General features: G+C 40.9%; 1 protein-coding gene across 1 annotated transcript; it reads left to right on the top strand.

Annotated features, from left to right (window-relative positions):
• The first annotated feature begins 8,016 nt into the window (after positions 1-8,016).
• On the top strand, positions 8,017-11,959 carry LOC142196942 (serine/threonine-protein kinase SBK1-like). The gene is made up of 7 exons (XM_075266915.1): positions 8,017-8,049; positions 9,119-9,264; positions 9,975-10,006; positions 10,293-10,415; positions 10,783-10,985; positions 11,297-11,719; positions 11,819-11,959. Exons 1-7 carry the CDS (start codon positions 8,017-8,019, stop codon positions 11,957-11,959), a joined length of 1,101 nt encoding a protein of 366 aa, XP_075123016.1.
• Positions 11,960-12,377: the final 418 nt, after the last annotated feature.

Raw genomic sequence — 12,377 nt, 5'->3', positions numbered from 1 at the left:
ATCATTATAAGGGAGCGGGTGGTAATAAATAACTTGGCAGTGCTTAAAACCCAACAAGCTTACAACTATATTTACATTAAGATACACAAATGACACTTTTTAGTAGCATGTCATGAGACAAGCTGATAAGATCTTCCTTTGTGCAGTGCTATTTGAAAGTTAATAGCTGCCTTCATTTTAATTAAGGAGAAGGTGCAGACAGATTAGATTTAGAACATGTTGTCTTCATTGTCAAAATCCTCTATATAGGTAATGGGTTTTTTGGGCTGAGCTGTGAGAGAACGAGCTGGTGCAGCACTGACAACCTGGGTGAATATGGCAAGAGCCTGAGATGTAGGGTGAATGTATCCCCAAATTATTTGGGGAATTTCCACTCAGAAACTGGCACTATATGGCAGTAGTAAGAATTGAGGGTGTATGTAGCCCCAATTCTATTGTTAGGAGACTTAGTGTATTCAAGTTAGTTTCTGGGGTGGAGGTGGTGGGACACACCTTTGGAACGTGGATCGGGGGTATATAGGGTATACGGGAATACACTTTCAGTGTATTCCATTCAGGATCCTCAGCACTGTGGAAAGCTGGGTTGCGCCGATTGAGCCTGTCAATGCCACGTTACACTGACAAGCTTCTCCCTGGAATTGAGAGTGTATGTAACCCCAATATTTTCTTTGAATTCCCAGTCAGATCCTGGCACTATATGGCAGTAGCAAGAATTGAGGGTGTATGTAGCCCCAATTCTATTGTTAGGGGACTTACAGTGTATTCAAGTTAGTTTCTGGGGTGGAGGTGGGGGGCACACCTTTGGAACGTGGATCGGGAGTATATAGGGTTTACAGGAATACACTTTCAGTGTATTCCATTCAGGATCCTGAACACTGTGGAAAGCTGGGTTGCGCCGATTGAGCCCGTCATTGCCACGTTACACTGACAAGCTTCTCGCTGGAATTTAGCTCTTATAAGAGCTGTTGGTTCTCTTCTCCTTCCTATCCTATTCTATCCCTGCCTACCAGAATCTAATCCCAAGCTAAATGGACGGAAACCTCTATCCCCGGTGAATTGCAAGCTCAGAATGACGCGAAGCTGGGCGTCGCTGTTCTTTTAAATCAGAGGTCACATGTTTTCGGCAGCCAATGGGTTTTTACTATTTTTTTCAACGTCACCGGTGTCGTAGTTCCGGTCCCACCTACCCTGCGCTGTTATTGGAGCAAAAAAGGTGCCAGGGAAGGTGGGAGGGGAATCGAGTAATGGCACACTTTACCACGCGGTGTTCGATTCGAACATGGCGAACAGCGTGATATCCGATCGAACATGTGTTCGATAGAACACTGTTCGCTCATCTCTAGTTCTATTAAATCCTGATCCCGTTTTTAAATAAAAGCATTAAAACATACGGTACCATGGGCGGGGATGCACGATGTGACGTCAGCTTCGGGCACGCCTGCCTCTTCTGTCTTCTTTTAGTAACGCCCTCCGGTTCTGTGTCTTCCTCCGGCTTCTTCTCTTCAAATCTCGCGCCTGCGTAGTAGCGCTTCCCTCCGGAACGCTACTGCGCAGGCTCACTCGCGAACTGCCATTAAGTAAAATGGCAAGTGAGCCTTCGCAGTAGCACTCCGGAGGGAAGCGCTACTATGCAGGCACGGGCTTTGAAGAGAAGAAGCCGGAATACACAGAACCCGAGGGCGATACCACAAGAAGACAGAAGAGGCAGGCGTGCCCGAAGCTGACGTCGCATCGTTTATCCCCGCCCATCATGCACGTTCAGGTATGATTAGCATATATGTTTTAATGCTTTTATTTAAAAATGGGATTGGGATTTAATATAACATTTACGATGCCTGAATAGCCTTTTTAAAGGCAATTCAAGCATATGTGGGGCTCTATTAGCATAATTGTGGTGATAGAGCCCCTTTAACCCCTTCCTGCCAATGGCATTTTTTGATTTTCGTTTTTGACTCCCCTCCTTCTAAACCCCATAACTTTTTTTTATTTCTCTGCTCCCAGAGCCATATGAGGTCTTAATTTTTGCGGGACAAATTTTTCTTCATGATGCCACCATTAATTATTCTATATAATGTACTGGGAAGCAGGAAAAAAATTCAGAATGGGGTGGATTTGAAGAAAACTCAAAAGGGTGTCCCCCCCAAAGAAAATTAATAAGATTTAACTTTTATTGATATGCATTAAAACAAATAAAACCTGTGCACTTCCCCATGAAAGTGAGCACCTAACAAACCCCAAAGATTTGAAGAAAAAATGCATTTCTGCGACTCTTACGGGCTTTGGTTTCACGGCGTTCACTCTGTAGCCAAAATGACATGTCCCCTGTATTCTGTGTTTCGGTAAAGTTCCAGGGATACCAAATTTATATGGTTTTATTTACATTTTGACCCCTAAAAAAAATTCCAAAACTGTGTTAAAAAATTTTTTTTCTAAAAGTCGCCATATTCCGACGGCCGTAACTTTTTTATACGTAAGTGTACGGGGATGCATAGGGCGTCTTTCTGTGCGAGCCGTGTGTACTTTTTAGTTCTACCATTTTCGGGAAATGTTATTGCTTTGATCACTTTTTATTCAAATTTTTATCAGAATCAAAACAGTGAAAAAACGGCGGTTTGGCACTTTCGACTATTTTTCCCGCTACGGCGTTTACCGAACAGGAAAAATATTTTTATAGATTTGTAGAGCGGGCGATTTCGGACGCGGGGATAGCTAACATGTATATGTTTCACAGTTTTTAACTACTTTTATATGTGTTCTAGGGAAAGGGGGGTGATTTGAACTTTTAATACTTTTATATTTTTTTATATTTTTTTTTTACTTTAATTTTTTTTTTTTGCATTTATTAGACCCCCTAGGGGTGTTGAACCCCAGGGGGTCTGATCACTAATGCAATGCATTACAATGCTAATGCATTGCAATGCATTGCAAAAAATCATCCTTTCTTTTGCAGGCTGCATAGACCAGCCTGCAAAAGAGAGGATTTGCAGACAAGCCTGGGAGCCTGTACAAGGCTCCCGGCTGTCATGGCAACGGGACGTCAGCCCTGGAGCATGCTCCAGGAGCCAGCGATCCCGGGCAAAATGGCGGCGCCCATGCGCCGCCAGGAAAAGGGCGCCTTCGACGCCTTTGAACGCGGCGCCAGAGGGGTTAATGCCTCCGATCGGTCCGGGGACTGATGAAACAAAGATTGAGTTGTTTGGTCATACAAAAAGGCATTATGCATGGCATTAAAAAAAAAAACAGCATTCCAAGAGAAACACTTGCTACCCACTGTAAAATTTGGTGGAGGTTCCATCATGCTTTGGGGCTGTGTGGCCAATGCTGGCACCAGGAATCTTGTTAAAGTTGAGGGTCGCATGGATTCCACTCAGTATCAGCAGATTCTTGAGAATAATGTTCAAGAATCAGTGACGAAGTTGAAGTTACACCGGGGATGGATATTTCAGCAAGACAATGATCCAAAACACCGCTCCAAATCGACTCAGGCATTCATGCAGAGGAACAATTACAATGTTCTGGAATGGCCATCCCAGTTCCCAGACCTGAATATCATTGAACATCTGTGGGATGATTTGAGAGCGGGCTGTCCATGCTCGGCAACCATCAAACTGAACTGAACTTGAATTGTTTTGTAAAGAGGAATGGTCCAAAATCCTTCATCCAGGATCCAGGAACTGATTAAAAGCTACAGGAAGAGACTAGAGGCAAAAAGGGGATCTACTAAATATTAATGTCACTTTTCTGTTGAGGTGTCCATACTTTTGCACCGGTCAAATTTTGGTTTAATGCATATTGCACAGTTTCTGTTAGTACAATAAACCTCATTTAAATCCTGAAATATTACTGTGTCCATCAGTTATTAGATATATCAAACTGAAATGGCTGCTGCAAACACCAAAATATTTAGAACTAAAAATGATTAAGATTAATAGGGGGTGCCCAAACTTTTTCATAGGACTGTAAATCGATTATTTTTTCGTCACCATCTTCTGAGAGGCGTAACATTTTTATTTTTCACTTGACTGTTTTGGGGTACATGTGACTTTTTGATCACTTTTTATAGGATATTTTGTAAGGTGAGATGGCGAAAAATCATTACTTTTGCCGAGGTTTTTTTTTTTTCCCCCAATATTCATTGTGTAGGTTAAATATTGTTTATTTTATTGTACAGGTTGTTACGGACGCGATGATACCAAATATGTATTTTTTGTTAATATTTTGGTGTTTTTAAAAAAAATTTATATAAGAAAAGAAAATTTTGGAGGTTTTATAACTATATAAAAATTTTTTAGACACTTTATTTTTTAACATTTTTTATTTGTCCTATAAGGACACTAGAACCAGCGATCAGAGAGGATCAGTGGCTCTATACTATAGACTTGCAATACAGTGCAGAGGCATCGGCTGGCTTCCTCAATACCCGGCAGGATCAACCAGGTACTGGGGGCTCTTAGCAGCCTGGGGTCACTGGCCAGACCCCAGGCTGCAGAAGATACTTACACTTACTGCAACAAACTTTCCCTGACATGGCCACTACATGATCGGAACATGAATCTATCAGGTCCTGATCATGTCTCCGTGGACCTCAGCAGCTATTAGCGCTTGGTCCACGGAGCTCCTGACCCTTGGGGAGACCCGATCCCCATTTTAGAAGGGGCCGTTAATTAACGTCCGCACGGCACAGAGCCCAAGCCGCACTGACGTTAATCTGCAGTGGCTGGTCGGGAAGCGGTTAATCGGCCTTTAATTTATTTTGGACATTATAAAGCTTATAAGTGTAACAGCGATTTTTCCAGATTTACAAGAACATTTCCCAAACTCATTATTTAGGGACCACTTCAGTTCTGAAGAGGATTCTGAAGGCCGATATATTAGAAACTCCTATAAATCACCACATTTCTAAAACTGCGCCCCTCAAATTATACAAAACAGCATTTGGGGTCACAGGCACTAAAATTTATCTTTTTTTTTTGTTTGTTCCTTTTACGATTTATACTGACCTCCTGATGATCCCTAGACAATAGTGGTGACACGAGTAGGGGTCAGTTTTGGGAGTGTTTAGCACATTGTCATGTGTATGCTTTGCCTAATCCCTCTCCTATTATCCAGGGGGGTGTAAGTAACTGCAGGCTATACATTAGTTGGCAGCCAGCAGTGCAGTGTATACACACAGATCCTTACAGGTGTTACTTGCTGAATCTTTCTCACCTACTTAGTGATGCAGTAACTCCTTGTAGATTTACTCTCTTATTCACATGTAAGATAAGGTCTATAAACATGGGCTAAATACAGAATTGTTTGTAGGTGATACTGGAATCTGCACAGAGTTATTGGGAGGCCATCACCTCAAGGCTCCCAGTATTTGCACAGACATTACATCTGGGCCCGTGTTCTGCTTTGCCATTGCTTTATTTATAGGACATGGTTATGACACTAAACTATCGTCACGCTTCATATACATATATGTATTATTGGGAGACTTTATTTTACTTTTTATTACTAAAAGCTAAGTTTTATAGCCCCTCCCCCTCAGTGATATTTGCATATGAGTGTCTACCCTATAGTGAAAAACAGCATTTGGGAAGTTTGTTAACCCTTTAAGCATTTCACAGGAATTATAACAATATGGTGGTCAAATTTAGAACTTTTATTATTAATTATTATTATTATTATCATTATTATTAATTTTAAGGATAAAATATCACATTCGCAAAAGGTTAAAGGAGAAAATACATCTCATAGTTTGTTATACAATTTCTCACGAGCACACAAATACCCCACACAGGGGTGTAAACTGATGTTTGGGCACTCAGGAGCGCACAGAAAAAGATGAGCGACACTTGGCATTTGAATATCACATTTTACTGGAATAGTCTTCAGGCGCCATGTCTCATCTGCAGAGCCCCTAGAGCACCAATACAGTGGAAACCCCAAAAAAGTGACGGACCCCTGCACTTTTTAGCTTTAGGGGTACTTTCTGGATATCATGTTGTTTTTGAAGAGCCCTGGAGGTGCCAGTAAGTTGGAATTCTCCAAGAAGTGACCCCATTTTGTAGGGGCAATTTTAGGGTCTCTGCAAATATGACATGGTGTCCAAAATCCAACAATCTAAATCTACGCTACAAAAGCCACATACTGCTCCTTCACATCTGCATGTATGACACTGGTGTACCCAGGATAACATAGTTAATGCCATATGTGGGTATAAACTGCTGTTTGGGCACAGCCAGGCACAGAAGGTAAGGAGCGCCATTTTGGTTTTAGGAGCACATTTTGGTTTTCGGATGTCATGCCACTTATGCAGAGCCCTGAATTGCCAGTAAAGTGGATTTTGCAGACTTGTGACCCCATAAATGATTGCGCAGCTGATATTCAAAAGGGAAAATTGCAATCTTTCCTGAGATACGCTATTTCAGTGCCCGATATATTGTAACCCAATTTGAGTCAGCAGAAACACACTCCAAAAACTATGTGGGTATCCCTGGCACAACAGCTTTTGGAGCCTTCATCTAAGATACAAGCCGGGCACAACATATTATGCATTGGAAATAGATATTCCTGGAAAAATTGCCATTTTCACTTTTCAGTCAGCTGCGTATTCTTTTCTGGAGAATACATTATAGCAACTCTTAGATAAATTCCTTTGCGAGGGGAGTGGGGGTGTAATGGGGTCACATATCAGGGGATTCCAGGTTACTGGCATTTCAGGAGCTCTGCAGAAGTGTCATGACATCCAAAAGCTAAAATGTCTAAATCTGCACCAAAAACCAAATATTGCTCATTCCCTTCTGTGCCTGGATGTGGCCAAACAGCAGTTTATACCCACATATGACATTACGTACATTATCCTAGTTACACCAGTGTCATACATGTCGGATACTGCAGATACAAAGGAGCGCTATGTGCTGGCTGTATTTTTACTATTGGCCGGACGTCAGAGACCAGTAGTCGTCAGATAGACTTCAATTATATTTTAGTGAAAATTATTTCCAAAAGGAGAGAATTAATAATTTCTGAAGAATATATTGAGACTGACCTCTGTATAAGCTGCTGTTGAGGTGTCTGGAATGGGGGCTGACTCCAAGTCAAGGACTAATCCTTTGTCTGTGTTGTTGTAGGACTTCCAGATACAAGATGAACAACAAACACCAGTCTAGAGCCATACAGGATAATTAGTGAGATCCTAATGTAATGCTAATTGGGCTAATTGAGTTACACTCCCTAAACATTGGCCTTTCTATGTGGTGTCGCCCCCCACAGGTCGTCTGGTCTAGAGTGTAAGATTTTGTTTTACCTTTTTAACCCTTAAGAATAAAGCTGGGATTACTTCTGTATTACCTACAATGGAGTCACTTTGTAAGAAAGAATTATTCCACTTTCAGTAGGGAAGAAGCGAGGCCTCTCTTGTCACCAATATTCAATTTCTAACACAATGGGTCTATGGTAAAGTTATAGGGTATATTACAGGGACATACGGGGGCTCACCATAATGATATAGATCATCCCCCATTATGTTTCATCACATATTAAAGCTTTTAGTAATAACCCGGTGATCTCCCTCCCTCTGGCAGAATCCTTTACACCCGGACAACTTCTGTACTATCTCTAGTATATGATGGATGGATAGATAGATAGAGAGATGGAAAGATAGATAGATAGATAGATAGATAGATAGATAGATAGATAGATAGATAGATAGATAGATAGATAGATAGAGAGATGGAAAGATAGACGGGTATATAAAAGATGGATGTGGTGACATTGTTGGGAAACTAACCCTTGTAACAAAAAGTGAAAAAGAAAATCCACTTCAATTATATATTAATAAATATTCAGAAAAGCCTGGCAGTAATAATTTATGAAATGGACGTCTGTATAACCTGATACTGAGGTTTGGCCCCTGCTCAGTAATGGCGGGCGCTGGCACTTCTTATATATTCACACTTGATAGTAAATCCTATGTTTAATGATATTACATTATTTGTTCTGTATTGAAGCCGGGACTGAGGGTGTAGAATGGTCACAGGTCACATCATTTACAAATTGGAGGTAACAGAGAGAGATGAGATATTAGCCCTAAAATCTCTCTGTAATATTACACATAAGCCTTCACTTCACTCTGCCAAATTATTCCAATCTTATGGTATCATTTTGCCTGTTTTAACCCCTTCCCAACCTCCACCGTCCTATTATGGCTGATGTTGAGTCTTTAACTATACTGACGACTCAGGAGCTGAGAAACCACCAAAGCGCCGGGTCTCTATTGTATTATACAGCAACAATGTTGTGCTATTACCCGCGAGCAGCCCCTGTCAGAGCTGACCAAAGCACCATTTTTCTGACAGAACATGAGCACTGTGATTTTAGGGAAGATTGTCCAGAACCAAATTGTGGGTTGGTGATTGATTGCAAAGACAGCCGGGAGCTTATTGAAGACTCCTAAATCCCCTAGGGGGTCTAATAAATACTGAACTAAATATTAGTAATAAATGTGTGTGAGTGTATGTTATAAATAGTGTGTGTGTGTGTGTATGATTATGTATGTGTGTGTATATATATATATATATATATATATATATATATATATATACACATACACAGGTTAAATTAAAAAGAATTACAAATACAAATCTCCTCCTTCCCTAGAATACATAGAAGAGTAACATAAATATACACATTATGTGTCCCTGTGTCCCAGAACATCTACATAATACTAGGCTGGGCCTGAATAGCGGAGAGACAATGCAATGTCCCAGCATAGAACATGTACATTACAATGTGATACAAGGGTCCAGTTTCTGTGTAGGCCATAGGAGAATAGAAAAGACTTGGGTTGTTGTAATGACAGAATAAATGACATTAGCAATTCAGTAAACAAACAATAGACAGGTTAGCACCTCCATGACACCTCTATACACTGAATAGATTGTAGACACTTCACCTGAACTAACTGAATAACAATAGAATCTCCAGTGTTAAGTGTTAATGAGGCCACAAAATACCAATTGAATAGACATGTCCCCATACAATTGCTAATAAAGGGGGAGTGACCACAACTTCATTAAGAATCTCCTGGCTATAAGATGGGATGGAGAATTGGTCTCATTGCTATTCCTAGAATTGCTCTCTGGAGAAGACATCAGTGGACACATCTTGTTATATCTTACTGACTGGATCTGATATTTTTCCTAAAATCCAACAACCCTTCTTATTGCAACCAACTGGCCGTGAGAACCTCTTCATCCATCCCACATCACTACCCAGGTAAGTCTGCTCCTCCATGCTTTATAGATTTGGGGTCATTACTAGTAGGTTTGGGGTCTTGTTGCCTTCTGACTAGAACATGATCATTACCCTTTTAGTTATCAGCCATAGATTCTAATGTCCAATGGCACAAATGTGGTTGTGAGATGTTTATTCCAGGGGATATTTATTCCTTATCCATATACTAGGGCAGAAATAGCTTTGTGGGGTCTGACTGCTGAAACCCCCACCGATCCCTACCATGTTATACTCCCATCCTATATGTAATGGTGGATGTACAATGTGCCCCTTACTCTATTTACATGGGGAGGGGGTAAAACATCCCAGTTCTAGAGAGTAGAGGGGGGTCCTATAGATGGGGATAAATATTTCTCTGCTATATCTCCTGTAACCCCTAAGAGTAGTTTGTACGTTCATGTCGGTGACTTTGTTCCATTTTCCATCTTTGCTTGTTGCTTTGTCAGCATAACTATGTGCCAGCTTGTTCTTTGCATGACAAGTTATCCTGTTACTTGGCACCATTTTGGGTACAGATAAGTTCTGACATGGCAGCTTTGTCCGGCGGGTCATTACCATTACGGTGATTCCCTATTTATATTGGTTTATTATGTTTTACCACTTTTACTAAATAAAACGTCATTTTTCAAAAACTGAACAATTTCCCGGGGTCTCCGTATTCTGATGCCTTTCACTTTCTTACTGTTGTATAGATGGAGATATGGAAGGGCTTTGTATTTGCAGAGTAAGATGTAGTTTTTATTGGTACTTATGTCTGTATTTACTTTATTACTATTTTTGGGGGAGGTGAGTTGACAAAAATACATCACACGGTATAATCTCTCTCTCTCTCTCTCTCTCTCTCTCTCTCTCTCTCTCTCTCTCTCTCTCTCTCTCTCTCTCTATATATATATATATATATATATATATATATATATATATATATATATATATATTATATATATGACCATATACTAATCCTCCATATACTGTATATTCCTGTAGAGTAATGTTGAGTCTCTGTTTTATAGGAATCACAATGGACGTTATCAGCGTTTTCCATGTCCAGGACATCTGTGAAGTCTTCTGCATAGTAAAGACGCTCGGAGAAGGGACATATGGGCAAGTGGTACTTGCTCAAGATTACAGAACAGGTAAGTGAGAAAGGTCACAATCAGACTCTGCATGTACTGTAGACTAATGACGGCAATATACTCTATTATTTAAAATTTTAGGCAGGTGTAGAAAATTTCTTGAAAGTAAGAATGCTTCCAAATTATGGTTTTTGTTTTCTGTCTTTGCTGCAGATTTTGATGTGTTTTTTGAGGCAAAGCCAGGAGTGGATTGAGCAGAAGATATAAGAGCTTCCTATAGATTTCCTATTACTTTCTTGGCTTTGACTCAAAAACCTCTACAAGATCTGCAACAAAAAAATCTGATAGATGGCAGATCCCAAATAAATCAGTGAGATCCACCATATCAAAGACCGGTCATAATAAAATGTCTCTTTTTGGATTTTAGGAACTCTGCTGGCAGCAAAGCTTCAAAGAAAAGAGAGGGCGGATCGGAATCTGTTCCTTTCTGAGCTGTCGTTGTCAGTCCGTCTTTCTGAGCACCCCAGCATTATCAGGACCCACCCCATCTTCATAGAAACTCCTGAACATTATATACTGACCCAGGAGCTGGCACCTTCAGGAACCATGCATGAGCTTATTAAAGACCAGGTAAGAAAAGCCTACTTTATATGTTCTCCTACATACAATATCCCTCTTCTATACTGTTACATAGCAAAGGCTAGAGGTAGGCATGTGATGTGACATAGGCTGACATCATGACACTTAGGAATACACTGAGCCCTACAATAGGTGGAGGAGACTCTCCTAACATTACAACGTTTCATACAAAATGGCTGTGACAGTAACAGATTGACCTGCTGCTGCACCAACCACATCATCATCTCTGCCACAGTCCTATATATGTGATTATATATGGTAGTATATACGTACATCTCATAATACTCATCTGATTTCTGCAGGTTGGGATGCCTGAAGATCGTCTGAAGCGGTGCGCTGTCCAAATTTCAAGTGCTCTGTCATTTATGCACATGAGAGGTCTGGTGCACCGGGATCTAAAGCCCGACAATGTCTTCCTTATGGACCCAGAGTGCCATCTCATAAAGTTGGGAGACTTCGGACTCACACGTTATGCGGGCAGCCTCGTCCCAATGATGTCCCACATCATTCCATTTATGGCCCCGGAAATATGCAACTTGAAGAGCGGTGAGTATCTAGATTTAAGTGCTAGTGTGGACACTTGGGCCTATGGAGTTCTTCTCTTTGTTGCTTTAACAGGTTATTACCCCTGGGAGGGGGCCACTGAAGAGGACGGGATGTACCAGCGATTCAGAAAGTGGCAGCAAAGTTCAGGACTTACACCGCTGCCTAGAAATTGGGAGACTGTGACAATACAAGTGTTACCGATGTTCAATTTACTGTTCGCCATAGACCCCTCTGATAGACATTCTGTGGTCTTGGACCGTATTCACACACCATGAAAGGCTATCATTATAGAAGACGACGAAAGTGAAGTAATCGTCATATCGGATGATGAAGACAACACAGCAAGCCCCGGCAATCCGCTCATGAGCATCTATTCAGGAAACCATCTAGATATCGGAGCTGAAGTGGAGATCGCCTAAGGCTTCTTGCTGGGGCCGTCATTCTTGTAAGATCTTGGTGGTGAGTACTACAATATAATTATCAACTATAGTGGAAGACATAATATATCATTGCCAACTGCAGAGATCGCTCTGGTGACACTACAAGTTTTTTCTTTCTATCATGTGACCAAGTCTCTTCAGGACATTTCCCAAGTGACCATGGAAGAAACTCCAGAGAGTCAAAAAACTGGAGATGATGTTCAGATGCTGAAGAATCTTGGCAAGGAGGATCTCTGGTCACATCATCATGTCTTGTGAGAAGGAAACAGGTAACCCCCAGTCAGTGTCAGATACATTTTATGGGACAATCTAGATAGAACTCAATGCTTATATAATTCACTGCTTTATTGTTCAGAAATATTGGGGTTTGTTTGTTTTTTTACATTTTTATGATTTT

This window comes from Leptodactylus fuscus, chromosome 3 (assembly GCF_031893055.1).
Source record: "Leptodactylus fuscus isolate aLepFus1 chromosome 3, aLepFus1.hap2, whole genome shotgun sequence".
Lineage (NCBI taxonomy): Eukaryota > Metazoa > Chordata > Amphibia > Anura > Leptodactylidae > Leptodactylus > Leptodactylus fuscus.
Note: the sequence above shows the minus strand (reverse complement) of the source record. Positions and strands in the feature narration are given on the sequence as shown.

Bases quoted from the DNA above. Each gene is read 5' to 3' on its own strand.
- LOC142196942 (XM_075266915.1), top strand. From the start codon at position 8,017: ATGGTCACAGGTCACATCATTTACAAATTGGAG. The intron at 8,050-9,118 runs GTAACAGAGAGA...TGCTATTCCTAG, and splicing joins ACATCATTTACAAATTGGAG to AATTGCTCTCTGGAGAAGAC. The intron at 10,416-10,782 runs GTAAGTGAGAAA...TTTGGATTTTAG, and splicing joins TGCTCAAGATTACAGAACAG to GAACTCTGCTGGCAGCAAAG.